Source organism: Kogia breviceps, chromosome 6 (assembly GCF_026419965.1).
Source record: "Kogia breviceps isolate mKogBre1 chromosome 6, mKogBre1 haplotype 1, whole genome shotgun sequence".
In the NCBI taxonomy this organism is placed as follows: Eukaryota; Metazoa; Chordata; class Mammalia; order Artiodactyla; family Physeteridae; genus Kogia; species Kogia breviceps.
Window position 1 is genome coordinate 81,462,683 of NC_081315.1, and position 19,029 is coordinate 81,481,711.

General features: G+C 34.9%; 1 protein-coding gene across 4 annotated transcripts in view; it reads left to right on the forward strand.

Annotated features, from left to right (window-relative positions):
* Positions 1-19,029, forward strand: part of ATP8A1 (ATPase phospholipid transporting 8A1) — a 242,469-nt gene that overhangs the window by 63,459 nt on the left and 159,981 nt on the right. For 2 of the 4 annotated variants that reach the window (XM_059066067.2, XM_067036149.1), the window contains exons 7-12: positions 7,397-7,470; positions 10,027-10,096; positions 11,681-11,808; positions 15,641-15,752; positions 17,096-17,261; positions 18,519-18,646. In XM_059066067.2, the coding sequence (XP_058922050.1) occupies positions 7,397-7,470; positions 10,027-10,096; positions 11,681-11,808; positions 15,641-15,752; positions 17,096-17,261; positions 18,519-18,646 (678 nt within the window). Of the gene's footprint in view, positions 1-4,059; positions 4,134-7,396; positions 7,471-10,026; positions 10,097-11,680; positions 11,809-15,640; positions 15,753-17,095; positions 17,262-18,518; positions 18,647-19,029 lie in introns of all 4 variants that reach the window. The other 2 variants (XM_067036148.1, XM_059066068.2) reach the window with 1 other exon arrangement.

Here is a 19,029-nt window from a genome sequence, read left to right on the forward strand (position 1 = left end):
AGCAAAAGTTATTAAAATAGTGTGAATCTGTTGCAAAAATATACATTGATGAAAAGCATAAAATAGAATAGGATGCCTTGAAATAAAGCCTCTTTAATATTTGATAAAGGAGGCAAAAATCGTGGATAAAAGGATTATTTAGTAAATCATGTTGGGACCACAGATTAGCAATTTCAGGAATAATACAGTTTATATCTAAGACAGAGCCTGTGCTAAAATAAATTTCAACTGGCTAGAAGAAAATGTTGAAACATTGTTTTTGAAAAACATACAAATGGAATAAATACCTAATAAATATTTGGAGGAGAACAAGATCAAAATCTCAAGGATCTCTGGAATTTGATTGTATAAAATTTAAAACTAGTACACATCACGCAAATAAGCAGAGAGAATATAGAAATATTTGCACCAAATATGACAAAAGATTGAAATCGTTATCCAGATAGGAAATATAAGTTGGCAAAAAGTAAGAAGAAATATAATAAGCAACCACACTCAGTATAATATTCAACCTAATAATAAAAGTTGCAAATTTAAATGGTATTGAGGCCTCGTTTGCTATCTAGTCAAGGAAAAAAAACTTGTATTTCAGAATTTTTATGAAGTATTTTATTCACATACTATTGTGGGTTAACAATTTAAGTCTTCATATTGACAACCACACACAAAAAAAAAAGATTCTGGGAATTTATCCCAAGAAAATAATCATAAAGTAGGGAGATACCTGTACATGTATAATAATTATCAATTAACATTATTTGTAACAGTGAAAAGTTAGAATATGAGGATATCCAACAATAGAGCATTTATAAATAAATTATGACATTCTACACTCTAGTATATTTTGTGACAAGTAAAAGCTGTCATTTCAAATACTATAGCAACACAGAAAAATTTTATACCATCATTCAACAAATACTTATTGAGTGTGTGTGGCAAGCAGTGAGCTCACAATAGCAAGCAGGACATATGAGGATTCCTGTGTCATAGAATAAGCAGACATGAAAAGAACGGGACGCTGTACACTAGGATGCTGGCTATGTAGAAATGGTTTATCGAACACTAAGTGGACAGGTGTGAAAGCAGGCTGGCTTGTGTTAGCCAGATTGTAAGGCAAGTCTTTTCTTTAGCTTATGTAATATTTCATGCATTTAAAAATAAAATCAATAAACCAAAACCAACAGTCTGATTCACATGCCAATGTAATATGATAAACCTTAGTGCAAATGGGCTTTAGTTCAGGGTTCTTTCTTTCTTGGTCTTTCTGAGTGTGTGGCTACTGAGGTTGCTTTTTAATGTTTCTCAGAGGACCTACAAATTTGCAGTGTCCATCCAGCCATTCACAGATGGGCAGACTTCAGCTCCCAGACATTAACAGTTCATCCCTCCAGTTACTGATCTGTTACACGAGATTAAGTTGCCAGTATCTGGTTTTCTGAGAAAATGTTACAATTACAAAGCCCTATATTATAAAATAGATAACTAAGAAGGACCTACTGTATAGCACAGGAAACTCTACTTAATACTCTGTAATGGCCTATATGGGAAAAGAATCTAAGAAAGAGTGGATATAACTATATGGATAACTGATTCACTTTGCTGTACATGTGAAACTAACAAAACATTGTAAGTCAACTCTACTCCAATAAAAATGAAAAAAAAGGTCCAATACAAGGCATTGCTTCCCCACTCTTGAAAGTAAACAGCTGTCTTCATTACCACAAAGATCAGTTCTTAAGGTTGAGATGCAGCTGAAACTGTTCATATGTTTTTGAGATGGTTGCTTAGGATAGAATTTAGGTGAAGAATCTTAGAATCGACACATTTTTCTGGTTTTGCAGAAAAACATGGAATGGTGGGCTTCCTGCATGTGTAAAAGTCACTCTATATAGCTGCTTTAATGCATGAAGTTTCCACCATGAAATATATTTCTCTGGATTAAGAATTCACATCTACAAAAATTCCTCAGTAAAAATATAAATAAATATGCTGGGGCCTGCAATTGGACAAATCGGATTTTCAGTCAGTCTGTTACAGCTTAACAAGCTTACCCTTTTTCATAATCCTCAATTGTAATTACTAATGTCAATGACTTCAGAAGGCTCAAGATAGTGACCTGAAGCCCTAAATATTTTTTTAACTTCAGTATTTTGGGGACTAAAACTGCTTTGTCATGATGTTCCTCCAACTAGAACACGTGGTCAAAGAATTTTTGCCGTCTTGACTTTCTCTTGACTGTTCCCATGCACACACCAGGCTGGAAACGGGAATGAATGCCACATTAGGAGCTCAGAAACCAAAAAAGAAAGAGGTGTTTGAGAAAGTGAGCTAAAACATAGGCATCAGAAGGAGGGGGTAAGTTCCCTGCTCTCCTCACAGTGCTGTGAGAACTACTTTAGCATTCAGTGAGCCCTTGGTTTTCCAAAGCCACTGGAGGAACCCGTTAGACCATATAAGAGGCTAATATTTTCTTTTAGTCTTCAGTTTAATAACCGTAAGGCTTTCTTTTGTCTTACAATGAACAAAATGTTGGAAAACTGTACAATTAGACTCTAACAGACTTAATGAAAATCCCTAACACTGTAATATAGACAAATATGATTCTGATTTTATAAAGCATACAGTCTGGAGAGCAAACCTTAATACACAGGAAGTGATTAAGGAGCAATTAAATGGTAACTTGGGTAGCATTCTCTCTAAGTGCTCTGGCTGCAGAGAACTTTGTTCTTTTTATCTTGCTTTCAGTGGATGCTATCAGAATACTATCACAACACATTATTTTAAGGGCTAGTTTATACCTATAGTCGCTGTTTTTTTATTTTCCCAGTTTGCCCTTTTTTGAAGAAGGGGTGTTCTATTCCAAGATCCCTGACAATTTGTCAATTTCAGATAATCCAGATTTCATCTGAAATAAATCTCTTTCAAATCAAGGCATTCAGAGTTTCCCTACCTGGATAACCAGCATACATACCATAGATGAGACAGTCCCCTCCAACCTGGCCTAACCTGTTCCTCCCCCAGTATATAAGTAAACCACAGGGGGCTCTCTCATATTGTGATTCCCACTGAAGACATCATTCTCTCCCACCCTTCCCCACCAAGTAAAGTGTTATTTTGGTGTTCAAGGAAAATTAGGGAGGGGAGAGAACAAAAAGGCTTTAAACTCCCCCCCCACCACACCAAAAAAAGGGCTTTTCTTTATCTGATTAATTATTAAAACGTGCTTTTAGGTTCATTTGGCTACTAAAAGTGAGGGCAACTTTCATAATATAATGGGAGTGTGGCTATCAGTGTAACTTGCTGAACTTGGTCAGCAAGACAGCTTGTTAATTAGTTTGCCCAAAGCTCTGTGACAAACCTATCCCTTAAATTACTTCTAAGTTTCTGGACATAGTTTATCTTTAATTTGTCTTCAGACCATGCTTACAAAAATGCTAACAGGTAGTAAAATGAGAAAGAGACTAAGCTGTTTTTGTTTTTTTTTTAATTTAAAATACAGTGATCGTTTCATTATATTTGCTTATGCAAAATCAGGCTTTGCAGACAGTCAGATGTGGGTTTGAGTCTAAGCTCTTCCTCTGTGATCTTGGGAAATAACTTAGAATCTAAGACTCATTTTCTTCCTCTCTAAATTATGAATTATAACTAAGGTCATCTGAGGAGTAGTATCATATATATATTTGATAGCCTTTCCAGTAGTTTTGAGATTTCCTTAAACAGCGTGAAGATTTCATTTGGTAAATTCCTCCTTTTTATTTTTATGTCATAGGGAGAGAATAATGAGAAGATGAGATGCCAATTAAGTGGACAGGATGAATAAAATTTATTTTTATTAAGCTAAGTTATATAGCCAGTACAATAAAGATACAATGTTTGTTTTTTAAAGGATTGCCCCATCCTTGGCCTCACTCCTAAATAATTTTATGCCATTTTGTGAAGATAAGTGGTTCTTGTTTACCAATAACCATTTTTACTGTATTCTATGCTTAAATACAATGGGTTGTATATTTGTAACTATTTTCAATGCAGATAATTAACCGATTCCCAGTTTTCTTTCAGGTAAATGTTGGAGATATAGTTATAATAAAAGGCAAAGAGTATATACCTGCTGACACTGTACTTCTCTCATCAAGGTAGAGATACCTACTGATGCTCAAACAGTGTAGAGGATGGTTTCTCTACCCTGCATTGACCTTGTGATTTATCCAAGGAAATAAGGAATAAACGAAGAATTTTAAACCTCTCTAATGATTTTGAATTAAATGTTAAAAATTGATTGGATTTAAAGGACTCTTTCATGTTTGCCATATAGAATAAGTGATAGGTACTATACTTTATAATTCAGAAATTATAATTACAATCAAGAGTCTACTCTCCCTGTGGATGTGTCCATATCTGTTTGTGTAGACTACTAACTCTTGTAAGATTTCCTATCATTTATTTTATATAATACATGGATTGGGTTCTGTTGATTTTATCTTGTAATCCTTGTTCATGATAAATTCCTTTTTGATGCATTCGTGTATCCCTCCACGTTTCTCAATCTTTATGGTGCATTGGTACAAGAAAATGGATAAATGATTTCTTTTTTATCATCATATCTTTTGAAATATTATACTCTTCCCACCAAAAAATTAAAGCACTTTGCTCTTTCTTTTAAGTTCTTTCCATTACTGAATTTAGATAATTTTTGTTTTGCTCATATTTAAGATAGTCATGAATTAGTATTCAGAACGTATGGCACTGTTACACTTTAAAGAATGTGACTTTCAAATGGTTTTAGGTTTAAAAACTATAAAACTAATCCTAATATAAATTAAGAAAAATGTTTTTACTATTTTAGAGGTTGTTTATCACCATTTCCTTGGACAGTTTTATTTGTAAAATCCACATATAAATATGAACGTGTCCTTTTTTCAAAATCTGTTTAATCAGGTCATTATTTAAACTGATTGAATTTATGACAAGTTAGTGAAATTTAACTGAGCAAGTAAGAGTTCACCAGATGTTTATAGAAGTAAGTCTACAGGTAGTTGAAGTAACTATAGGTAGTTATATTTTCATATTTTATAGTTGGGAGCTTTTGGTGCCACTTACTTATAGGGTTTTTTTTCCCAGAAAGATTAAAGTTAATAGGTTGGTTTTTAAACCAACCTTTCTGCTATTAGTTCCCTTTGCTTCTAGCTTTATCAGGGCAAGTTTCTAAAACTGAAGGGTGAAGGTAACGGTCCCTGTGAGAATGAGTCAACAGTGAACTTACTGTCATTGTTTCAGATCCTAGCAAGCTTTGCTTAAGAGGCAAACGCCAGGGTGCTTTTCCTGGTGTAATGATTTTGAACGAAATACTTAATCTCTTAGGGCTTTGAGTTCACATCTTTTAAAGTGAGGAAGATGGATTAAATGATCAAACTCTGATATTCCCAGATTCTCCTTTCTGTTTAAATTGATAATCTTTCATTTAAGTTTTAAGAATGGCTAACCAACAGAATGATGTACACTTAGTGATACTAAGTAAAAGTTTGATAAATTTAATGGATGGTGAACCATCTGAATGTCATATAAAAAGTTCAAAAGGATAGTAAAGCATCCATCAATTTAAGAAATTATGATATTTTTCTGATTAAACTTTTCATAGAGATATAACTTACCATAAAGACCATCATATGCTGAAACATTAATTATAATTTTCATTTTTTATGCTCAAAAATATGAAGATAATTGACTATACTGCCTTGACTTTATATTTAATCCTAAGTTGAAAGTTTTCAAAATATTTTTTATCTGCCTCTATCCAATCCAGACTCCCAATAAGCTCTGTACTTGTATTTCTTAAACTCTAAAACATTTTTACAGGATTTATTTTCTCAGCATTAAAAACATTTACTGGTGACTATCAATAATGGTAGATGAGAATAGTTTCTGTATCTTAATATAGCATTCACCATGATTATCTTCTTCAAAGATGATTAAAATAATCATTTAAAAATTTAAAATATTATCTGATTCATTGCTTTTTGTTATAAAAGAATCAGAGTAAAGTATAAAGCTTGTACTGTTAAATATTTCTATCCAAGTGGCAAAAATACCACCTTTCAGGGGGTTTTTTGTTGGTTTTTAAAATTTTTTTTTTTCTCAAAAGGTTTTTGCATTACTTGGCTCTTTTGATCTTACATTAGCCTTAAGAAGTAGGTAGAAGCTTTTGCCATCATTTAACAGAAAGAGGAATTTTGACTTTTAAGTCTTATTTTTAGTCATTTCACTTAGCCAGTGACTAGGTCAGGGTTGGAATACCTAACTTCCAACTAATTGGAATTACAACTAGATACTAATCTAGTATCTTCAATATACTACACTGTCCACTATCAAAATAAGGACATGGTAATTTTCACCGGCAAGTGAGCGAGCACCATGCTAAATGCAAAAAGCATAAACAACAGTTGATGATATTTTAATTTCTGATTTTTAAAAAATTATCAATTGCTAATATTGCATGTTCTTTGAAGTAGTTTGAAATTAAAGCATGAACATGGTTGAAAGTTACTGTGTTTCATTGATTTTCATTTTGAAATGAAGAAACTGAAATTTTACCATATAACAAAAAATACATATATGGGTTTAGAAAGTATAAAATACAGTAAAATAACTCAAGCTACTAATTCAATTCCAAACAGGTTCCTGGCATGTCTGTTGCATACCTTCTCTGAAAATTTTCTCCTGGATTCAAAGGCTTACCCTCCCAAAACAATTCATTACCAAGACTTTATTTATTATTAAATAATTCAAAAGGCTGCAATTATGACTTCTAACTTCCCAAGATCCATGCCTTTGCAGCTTTACATTAAATTTATTAAGATATTTATGCAGTTAATTTTGAAAATGTTTTGGAATCAGGAAACTTTAACAAAGTTATTTTTTTAGACTGGGTGTAGTGGGAGAAATAATATAGTATGCTTTGTTTCTCAAAAGCCTAAGAATAGTTTCCACCATTATTTCTTTTCTTCTTGGGTAGGAGTGGACATATAAGAGATGGCAAGAGAGTGAGGAATTGGAGAAAGGAAAATCTATAAGATAAAGTAGCTCTCTATAGAAAAATATGTTTTTATTTAATCTGCTAAGATATGCTTGGGAGTAAAATTTTAGAACTCAAAAGATTCTGCACTAAAAATTGAAAATTGGGCTTAAAAGCAAATAAATGATCCTTAAATATTCTGTTTTCTTGTGCCTTTAGACCTGATCAAAATGAGTTTTGAAAAAAATTGGCATTAGACATTATTATTAACATGTATTATTTTCTATAATAATTTCAAACTTTCTGTCTCTTTTGTCCATTTGTTTGTTTGTTTTTCTCTGTTATTCATTTTTTTCCGTTTTAATTATTTTGAACTGGGACCTGTAGGTGGCAGTAGGGGAAATAGTGAAAGTGACCAATGGGGAACATCTCCCAGCAGATCTCATCAGCTTGTCCTCAAGGTTAGAACCACTGAGTTGTACAGGATGTGTGTATGTGGATCCTCACCCTACACCAGAAAACAGTTTGCACCCAGAGGTGGTTGAGCTCTGTATCTCTTCTGTTAAAACACAAACATTTTATACTTCTTGATGATGGATGTTTCACAGATGTTTCAAAGGCCTTTTTTGAATACATTGTTGATTGACATTCCTGCCTCAAGTGGGCAAATTCAGCTCCTGTTGTTATCAATAGGAGTTGGAGTCCCTGAGGCATGCCAGTAAAGGTAGATTGTAATTGCCTATGTATCATTACGATATATTCATATTTAACAACTTGGCCAAATGCTAAGGCTTAATTTATTACCTCTTCAGAATATTGTTTTGCACAGTGTTAAGATTTACATGAAAGACAGTTATAGAGAAATTTTTACAATCTTAAACATGTCTTAAATTTGAAATTTTCTATAAGTTCAGTAGAATCCCTTGAGCAGTTATGCTATAATTTGGGCTTGTATAGGGTTTACAGAGGACCCCCTGCACAAAACTGGATGTTGTACATTTGGTACCGCATGCTTTGGGATCAGTTTTTATCCCACTTGTAACTAGTGACAAAATGCACGTTACTCTGATATATTTCAGCTGTCTACTAGTGTCTGTATTGTGATATGCATCTTGTTTCATTTTTCCACTTACTAATCAAAAAGCCTGCTTTGCCCTTCTCTAGTTTGTGTTTTGAATGTCATCACATTTGCTGAAATAATTATTATCTAGCATGATTCCTTGTCTGAGACTTCTTGCTGCCTTTTCATAGCATTGTCAAGAACTGCTTCAGTAACAGTTGTCTTAAGAGATTAAGAAAGTTCTGAATTTGGATGTATATTTTATTTGCACCACTTCAAATAGAAGCCAGCTATTTAACTTTCTAACTTCCTAGCCATTTAAGGTCCTAGAGAAGGACCTTATTTTGTGGGGGAAAAAAGACAGAATTAGAACGTTAGTCTTATTTTGGTATGAGAATGGCCTTGGTTATATTGAGCAGTAGAAATTTAATGCATTTCACTGTCAAAATATGGAATTGGCATTGTTCATTTAACATTTGTTTGTCATCATGCTTCTGTACTATCAGATGTATTTTATAATGGTTTTATAAAGCATTTTTATTTCAAATGTATATGTAAGTAAATTACAAATTGGGAGCAATAGCCAAAACCAAATTACTATCATGACAGTAATAAAAAATTAAACCTTATTTAATTGATAGAGTGAATATATAAATATTGAAAAACTTGGTTGGGAAAAAGTATCAGCCTTTATGGAAGAAAAAAAAGCCCATAGAGAAAAATTAAAGAACTTGCAAAGTTACTTTAAAATGAATCTGTAAAATATTGGATTAATGACCATGTGTTTCAGTACTTTTCACAAGTCTTCAAGCCATAAAACTAAGCTGTGTGCTCATTTCTGAAACTCAGAATCGTTTGCTTTACACATGTACAAATTGGAAGTTGATTAGAAAATTCCAGGTGTTTGTGACTTAGAAATTTCTAACTGTGAGTACCCATGCTTATCAGAAATTACATTCATAATTACTTATAGGATGTTAATTAATTGGGCTTTTTATATAAGCATGTGCTAATAAGGTTAATTTAACTTCAAAATGCTTTTCCTTATAGCTGAGGATCAGTTATACAGTTGGGCTGCAAACTCACCTGTCTGTAATTACTGAGCAAGCAGAGTCAGCATGTGAAGGGTCAGGTTGTATGACAGTCACGGGTGTGTACCTGTGATAAAACTGGAGAACACGGGCCCCTTATACCAGTCATTGTGTACCAAACTTGACTAAAACACTGGTGGGGACCCATAGAATGTATCTCCTAGTTTCAGGTCAAGGAGCAACATAGCCAAGTTGGCTAATTATAGTTCTAGCTTTTGCTGCCATGCAAATCTCTGAAGCAACTTTAAGAAATAAAACAGAAAAAATAGAGGGAAGAAAGTGTATATCCACTTTCATTGTAAAATCTGTTCAGTTTTTTTTAAAGTAGCCTTGAAATTTAAATATTATGGCTCATATGATCCTATTCATCTTTTCTAAAGATGCAATACAATACAATCTGAACATGTAAATGCAAGTTAATAGAAGCAGTAATCTGGAATTTTCCAATCCACCACTTAATCAGTTTACATGTGGGCTATGAGCATGAAATCTCACTTGATATTTTTGAGCTAAAGATATATACGGATACAAAACTGCTTTACATTTCAGGTACAGTCTGTGTTGTGTCTATATGATGAACAATTTAAGTAAAATATGACAAATCTAATTATTTACATTATCTTAAAGATCAGTACTAATTGTCAGGAAGTTGCTTTGGGGTCCTTCTGGCTGCACATCTGATCCATGAATTTTCATGCATGGGGTCTGCTTCACAGCATTTTGTGGTTAGAATGAAAGACATCAAGAAACTAGGCGACTAAACCTTTGTTTAGAATGAAAGGCTTCAGTGAGTCTGAGCATTTAAATAAGTTATTAGTATGCTTTCTTTCCCCCACTAAATTTTGTGCTTCAATTTTAAAAAACAGTGAGCCCCAGGCCATGTGCTACATTGAAACATCCAACTTAGATGGTGAAACAAACTTGAAAATTAGACAGGTAAGATCTAATATAGGTTTATATAATTATTACTGTTCTCTTACATGGAATTGAGAGCTTTGCTGGGGAGGAAGAAAACTTCCCTCTACCCTTCTACATTCTTCTGGCTGGTCTAAGAATTAAATTGACATGAGACATATTAACAGGAGAAAATCAAATTTAATTTCATACATACAGGAACCCCACATACATGAGAGGCTCAGAAACAGAAAGGTAGAATGAAGTATATATGTCATTCTGAGGTAAGGAATGGGATAAGGGTCCTGGGGCTTCCAAGGACAAGAAGGGTCATTCATAGGATGATAAGAAGAGCAGATGTTTTGTAATTAGATGTTTGCCCTGCCAGATGGATGGGTCCACTTAAGTAAAATTTATCTCTGGTAATAACTTTTCTCTGGGAAAAATCCCCAATTTAAATTCTTCTAGGTAGTTAAGGGAAGGACAGTAGTTTCTCTTGAACCCTCAGGATCTCCATTGCCTGTAGCTCAAAATAATCCTCATTCAAAAGTGACACATTTTGAGGAGGCTCATTCTGAACCCCTATAGCTTTATTTCTTAGTATCATTGTCTTGAGTTGAGGCAGTTCTGTCTACTTGCAAATATTTCCTCATTGAGCCACAATGAAGTGGTTTTATAAACTGAAATAGTTAAATATTATGGAAAATTCAGTTTTACTTGCCTAATTAAATGTGGTCCATAATATACCTACTATTTTGTAATATTTTTAGCATTTTCTGTTATAGCCAACACTCTGATGATAGCATTAGTAGCTCTAAGTGCTTTCACGTGTGTTAGCTTATTTTTCTGTTCTCCTGGTCCATATTGTTTGGCTTTGCCATATGGAAAAGGCACAGTTTCCATTGCTGTTCTAAAATTCTCACTAATCTCAGGCAATCGGTTAGATTTCTCTATTTCTCATATCATTCCTAATAGAAAGTCACTGTAAGGTTTTTAAAGTTTTAAAAGGGACATTAAAAAAAAAGGTTTTCTCTTGGGTTCTAGACAAATAGTTAAAATGACACGTGGGAAGGTTGGGTTGTGGTAGAAGCAGGTCGTCCTCACAGCACCTGAACTCAACCTGGCACAGGAAGTGAGGGCTGCTCCGATCCAGCCATTTGTAAGTGGCCAAAGGGAGGAACTGTTTTGGAGTTTTCTTTCTCAGTGAACTAAAAGAACAAAAACATAACTACTGTCTTTGGGTATAGATTCTAGTTCTTTTGCATTCCCTTTTTGAGATTCAGCAGACAGATTTCGACTGTACAATGCTAAATATTAGTTTTATTTTTGGAAGCAAACAGTTATTTGAGGACTTATTTCAGAATATCTTTGGAGGCTAGTTTATAATCTCTTTAAGATATTTTAGAGTTTTCACAAAAGCTGCCCTGTTTTGCTAAAAACATATATGTTCAAGTAGAGAGGAAGGTATCCCCTAATTTCGATTTGACAAAGGGGGGGGTGGATAATTGCTTATAAAACCGTGGGATCTCTTAGATCTTAAGGCATGGATGAATTCAGAATTCCCTGCTCCCTCCCACATACAACTTATTTAATATTTTCTTTACTTATTTAAAAATTTCTAAACAGGGCTTACCAGCAACATCAGATATTAAAGACATTGACAGTTTGATGAGAATTTCTGGCAGAATTGAGTGTGAAAGTCCAAACAGACATCTCTACGATTTTGTTGGAAACATAAGGCTTGATGGACACAGGTATGTAAAATCGATTTTCATAAAAACACAGAAGTCACTGTGTTGCAGGGTATTGCTGACCTAGGTACATATTTCTTGTACTCTAAGTTTGATAACCCAGACCCTTTTTCTTAAGCATTTCTGTATTCTACACAGAGTTCTTTTGTGAAAATGCTCTTAACCCTGTACACATAGTATAGCTGAAGACTTCCCCAGGGTTCCTGCCAGCCTAGGAGTTGGATATTTTCACGGGTATGCCAAGCTTCTGGCACATTGTTTAGTGGTTTCTTCTTTGGCCAGAATACTTATCTTATAGGCTTAACTGTCGGTCTCCATGGCCCAGGTGCTTTCTTGTAATCTCTAGATGCCTCAAGGAGTTCAGACTCTACCCACAGGGGTTAATTTGCTGGATAATTTCTTGTCTTCTCTGTGTAATTGCATATGCTCTTTTCTAGGCCATGTTATCTATAGTCATCTTTTATACCTGCTTCCTACCCCTCTCCCTTCCCTGCCCTCGCCTCCCCTCCTGTTTCCTGCCTCTTCCATCATCCATTCAGCCTGTACCCAGCAGGCCAGGCCAGTTGCAGATGTTAAGGAGACAGCAGTGGACAAAGCAGACAAATCTGCCTGACCTTGAGAACTAACTTTCTTGCAGTAAGGGAAGGGCAAACAGACAAACAATAAAATGACAAATAAAAAATTTTATGCCATGTTAGAAAGTGATAAATTCTTTGGAAAAAATGGTCCAGGATAAAAAAGATTCGGAGTTCTTGGGAGGGAATCACTTTTAGTTAGTGAGACTGCAGAAAGTAAACGTTGCTTCATTGCGAAGGTAATATTTGAGCAAAGGTGAGTAGGAGATGAGGAAGTCAGCCATTTGAATATCTGGAGGGAGAAGAGTCTAGACAGAAGGAATAGACAGTGCAAATTATTAGCTGTATGGTTACATCATCTGAAAGTGGTAAAGTGCCTGGAGTAATTAGGGAACAGCAGAGATGCCAGTGTGTTTGGAGTGGAATGACCAAGGAAGAGGGTAGTAGAAGAAGGGCTAAGAGAGAATAGTGGGCCAGACCATGCAAGGCTTTGTAGGCCGTTGTAAGGGTGTTATTCTGAGTGAAATGGGGATCCACTGGAGTGTTTCAAGGGGCAATATCAGCAGTTAGTTTGGGACTTAATAAGTTTGTGATGTCCAAACAGAGATGTCAGGAGGCAGTTAAACATATAAGCCTGGAATTTGTGATAGAGGTCCGGGTTCATGAGATAAATTTGGAAGTAGTTGGTATAGCTATTTAAAGCCATCACCAAGGGTGAAAGGGTATAGTTAGAAAAGTGGAGAGGGCTGTCCTAAGACTCGCCAGCATTAAGGTTGGGAAGAGCGGGGTTACCAGCAAAACAGACTGAGATCAAGTTGGTAGCATGGAAACCTAGAGAGTGAAGAAACCGTGCCAAGGCAGAGCGAGTGACTAAAGTGGATCACATGTTGCTTATGGTCAAGTACCATGAAGTCATTGAGTCTGAGAATTAACCGTTGGATCTAGCAAGTGGAGATCCTTGAACTCTATTAGGACAGGCAGAGCCTCATGAGAGTGGGTTTGAGATAACAGAGGAAGAGTTGAAAAATAGACAACTTTTTCAAGGAGGTCTGTTACAAAGGGGAAGCAGAGAAATGGGGCAGAACTTGGCAGGAAGGATGGGGTCTCCTCTGCTTCCCTTCTCCCTTCCTACTAGGCATTTGTAGTGGCCAACTAAATGCAGCTAAGCGTGCTAGCTCACGCCACCAGCTTGAGAGATTATCAGTGCTTTCAGTATTTTGTAATTCCATTATTACAGTATTTGAATTCTAAAGGACCCTTTGAGTACCCTGAACTGTCATCTTCATTCAGGTCCACCAAAAGTTTTCCTGTAATTTTTGAAGTAATTATATATTGTTCTAACTTTTTCACAGAGTGAGCTTTCCGTGAACATAGACTAATGATGGATTTGGACATTTATACAAGTAATGTGTTTCTGTAGCCTGACGTTCCTAACTGTCCAGGTTCCATTTCTTATCAGTTCCCCAGCAAATCGATGCCAAGCAAATCCACACAAGGAGAAACTTTGTATGATGGTGCCAAGATTTGGGGTACAGATAGCATTTATATAATATGCTTCAATTTACATGAAAGGTGGAAACAGATTTTCAATATCTTTGTACCTGTAGCACATTTGACTTTTACAGTGATTACCCAGTACTCTTAGAGCCCCTTAGTTTAGAATGAATGTAGTTTGATGCCATTAAGGATGAGGGTCATTGTCTAATGCCAGAGGCTTTGGAATTCCAGCTCTGATGAAAAATGAATAACTAATTCTTGTTGAGTCGTTGTAATTGAAAAGCATTTTTTTCTTTTGAAGAGTTTGTAGCTAATTCCGATCAATGCACACCACAAGTGCTGAGGTGCCAGTTGCCATGTTATACCCCATTGGATATGTGAGAAACAGTTGGCACATATGTGTCCCAGAGCATAATCCAGCAGCTTCCCAAAAAGTTCTTGGAAACCTGCTTTAGGCCTGAGGACTCCTCCCACCCCTGAAGTGCACCCCAGATCTTAAGATGGGTCTGAAAGGCATGTTGTTGTACATGAAGAATGAGAGGTATAGTTGCTGTGTTCTTTGACTAAATTGGAATACACTAATTCCTAAGAATTTACTTACTTAAGTAGAAGGCTTCGGGTGCTGTCATTGTCCATCTATCTAGATTGATTTCATCTGAGCCAGTGACATTTGTGTAGTTCCTAAAAGAAGGCCCCAGGCCCAAGCTACTACTAGCCTTAGACAGCTACTGGATTATAAAAATCCACCAGAAATGAAAGCTTCAGTCTCTATTTGTGTCCTCTGACAAATTCTGTGTTTCTGGAGACTTTTCTTGGGGAAATTGCCTCTTCCTTTTTCTGAAATTTTTATTTTATGAATTTTTATTTATATTTGACTCTTTTTTTTGCTTTTTTTAATCAGTAAAATGAAGCAGTAGTGATAGGAATCTTTGAGCCATTAAATTTTATGTAGTACGTTTCCATTAAGAATCCCACTATATTTGCGATAGCTTGTAGCCTTCTGATAGCTCTATGAGAGGTTGTATCAACCCACAGCCTACCATAGTGGGTAGCCTTGCAAAAACCCCACAAAAGACCCCACTTGACCCTTATTCATGAAAGATGTAGTTTAAATCATATGGAATGGAGAGCCTCGATTTGCTGTCATTTCAGAGGAGTGTTTAAGACTTTTAGATGCTTACGATTTTATTCACAGTTCTTGGAAGACTGATCTTCAAATACAATAAATGAATGTCCTAGAGATTTTAATACAGAGACTTAATCTCTTGAGGGCAGGGATGGCAGTGCAAGTATATCATGAGATCTGTGTATTTATCTTACCTTGTGTATTTTTTTGAACCTTTATTGTGCACAAAGCTATTTTTAATTTAAAGGAAGGTGGAGGAGGGGAAACAGATCCCCTATTCTCACCACTTTCAATTACCTCAGAAACCTAAGTGGACTTGCTAAATCAGGAAAAGTCTTCAACAGGTTTGAGAATGAGCCTCTGAATTCCATACTGTTGCCTACTGTCTTGGATAATGAAGTTGTAGGAAATGGCTGCTTTGGTGGTAAGAAGAAGCAACTGAAATGCTTCCCTCCAGCTGTCCTTGTGTAAGAAGATTATTCTTATTGGTAGGAAAATTACTTCTTTTCTAGAAATAAAGTAAAATGTAAGAAGGGTTATTTTCATAACAGAACCTTTCTTGGAACTATATAGTGGCTGTAGAATTCTTAAGCATTTTGGAAAATGTCGTTTCTAATGTCAACATAATCTGTCATAGCACTGTTCCCCTGGGAGCAGATCAGATTCTTCTTCGAGGCGCTCAACTGAGAAATACACAGTGGGTTCATGGAATAGTTGTCTACACTGGACATGACACCAAGCTGATGCAGGTGGGATTTTTATCTATGAAAACCTTTTGGACCCAAGTCTTTTGAAAATATGCTATTTGTAGGTCTCGGTGCTGTAGTCCTAAACCTAGCAGATCATCTGTCATAGATACCTGAGCCCCACACTCTATATCCAGATCTCATTCTTCAGTGAGTGGGGCTGTGAAATGGCTCACTCCATGCAAGAACACTAGAACGTTCCACCAGAGGTCACCAATGTGTGAACACCCAATGATTTTGCATACCAGTCCATTGGCAGCATTTACTGACTCTTGCAGTTATTGACAAATCATTGTCTGTGTAACGATGAGTGCTCTGCATTATTTATCTTATAATTTTATTTTATTACAACAATCACATTTTAGAACTTATTTTTATTTTTTATAAAATTGAAAGAAAAACTTGTAACTGTTTAATAGTCAACTATTACGCTGACTGTTTTTCACAGCATTTTTATGTTTAGCCATTTTTAATCAGCTTTAATCCTAACACTTGTAACATTTACATGCCTGTGGATGCTTATTCTCTACATTATAATATCATGAGTGTTCAGTGGTTAGGTAGGTGTGGAAAACTCAGTTTTAAGGTACTAAATGAAAATCTGCTTTGAGGGCTGATAACTTTATACATTGTAAAGGCACAAAGATGTTATCAGCAGGCAAGCAGGACCGCTGTTAATGATTCCACCCCTAACTATTCTATAAATTCTATAAATCATCATTTTATGTTGATTTTTGACATTTAAGTTTCTGTCATGTGGATGCTGTGGTTAGCACAGATCATTTTTTATCATTAAATTCAGCTCAGGAAACTTGCCTCTGTTATTCTTGATAGCCAGCACTACTTAGATTGCTGCTGTGTTTAGTAAAACAATTACTAAATGCCACCAAAAAATCTGGAAACCAGAGATCCTTTAAATGTTGTCTTCATAGTCTGGAATTTCCAGGTCTCTGGCTGTGTGTACATAGGTCACCTTCTCTGCCTCTCTTCGGGAGCTGAGATGCTAGATGCCTTAGTCTACCCTGTTTGCTTAGGTAGTCAGGTCATGCATTGTTCTTCTCACCTGCCACAATGCAAGAGCCATGTCTACAAAAGGAATGTTATTTCCTTCTTTCTTACTGCTTTACATCGTAGAAAAAGGATTGGGTGATACAGTGAAGGAAAAGAGGTAGTTAACTTTTCACAGCTTGTTACATCTGATTGTTTTCCATATAATTCTCATGTGTTGAACCATGTGTAGATTTTGAATTGTGACTGACTTTGTCATACTCACCAAAATACTAGATACACATTACTAGATCATTTGTACACATTTCTTATTACTCATCTTTTGTTTCTTTTTACAGAATTCAACAAGTCCACCACTTAAACTCTCAAATGTAGAACGGATTACAAATGTACAAATTTTGATTTTATTTTGTATCTTGATTGCCATGTCTCTTGTCTGTTCTGTGGGCTCAGCCATTTGGAATCGAAGGCATTCTGGAAAGGACTGGTATCTCAATCTAAACTGTGAGCATTAAAGTACTTATTGTACTTATTTTTTCTTTCATTAAAACATGTATTTTTTTCACAGCTGATCTTGGAATTTCCTATTTCTAAAAAGAAAACCTTGTTGCCAAGATAACTGGACATTTAATCTTTATTTTTCAGTGCAGTTTCCAGTAAAAGTAAGTAAAATGTTACAACCTCTAAAATTTCAGAATCCTTCAAAATATAGTGAGTACTCTAAAATAGTATAAAATGTTTTATTAATGTTATTTTAATTTTATTAATTTATTCTTTTAAATATTTTAACACAAATGGTTACATAGCTATCTGGTAAAGAAAGGCAGATTGAGTATATTTAAAGCACCAAAAAGTATTTTACATGTTCTTAAAGTGTTTATTTGAATGTACTTTCATTTGAACTCATGATTCCAGTGAATTCTGTTTTAATAGTCATCTTTTCTTAGGGAAAGTACTATTAAGTAGTTTCCTTTTTGGATCATTTATCTTTTTACTGAGTATTTCTGGGAAATAAGTTTACATTTCCTTTTGATGAACACTTAACCAATAAATACTTAATTTCCAAGTGTGTGAAAACAAGTTCTAGTAAAATTTTATATCACAACTGATTTTCTCAGTTGTTTCTTATTATATTGATTTAGCTTTGTAGCTATTCCAAGATTCTTGTTTTTTAACAGTCATTGGTTTGCTATTTCCACATTAGAATTGTTAAGACTACCATCATTTTGTTTCTTCATATACTTTACAGTTTATCTGGGATAACTGTTCTGCTTACATTATTGAAGAGGAAGAATATAATTTACCTAGAGCTGAATTTACCTAGGGTTCAGCCCTACATTGTTTTAGCTACCTGGGTTGGTTTTGCTGCTGTTGTTTGTTTGCTTTTAAGACATCCTTCAAACTGGAAATGCTTTTTAAAAATTCATGTGAAAGTGATTCTACCTGGTTGAGCTTCTACCTCAGTCCTATCCCTAATATCTCTAAACTTCATGTTTGCAATGGGTTTGAAATACGTGGTAGTACTTTCTCTTTTTAGTACCATTATGCAGTTCTTAAAGGGTTCACAACATCTTGAACACAAATAATGCCATTCTATCTTGAAGACTGTGTTTGAGAATAAGAACATGTTATCAGCACAGTGTTCCTCCCATACTTCTAGATATACTATATAATACAGAAAATTCTTGTTACACTAAAGTTCTGGTTAATGCAAATAAAATATAAAACTGTAAATGACTTTTTTCCTACCTCCCCCAACAGATGGTGGTGCTAATAATTTTGGACTGAATTTCTTGACCTTCATCATCCTTTTCAATAATCTCATTCCTATCAGCTTGTTGGTTACATTAGAAGTGGTGAAATTTACCCAGGCATACTTCATAAATTGGGTAAATATGAATTATTGTTTTTTATTACATGAAACATACATTTTGTCCTTTTTCCTGATAGGATCTTTTGATCTTTCAGGAAAAAAAAATCTTAATTATACCTTACTTTTTACTGACTACAAGACAACATTTTGAAATATTTTTGAGCCTAATATAATATAATAATAATAAATTCATTTGACATGTGAAAATTGTAACAAAGTCTCTCATCTCAGAATCACAGAAGTTTACAGACCAGACATGCTGGGGAAAATAGGTCTGTAGTTGAGGAAACCTATTTTTGGTTACATAGTGGTCTTGGGGAAAATGAGAATCATAGGGTTTAGAGTTAAAATAATGGATTTTAGTTCTAATTCTATAATTTGCTAGCTGTGTGAACTTTG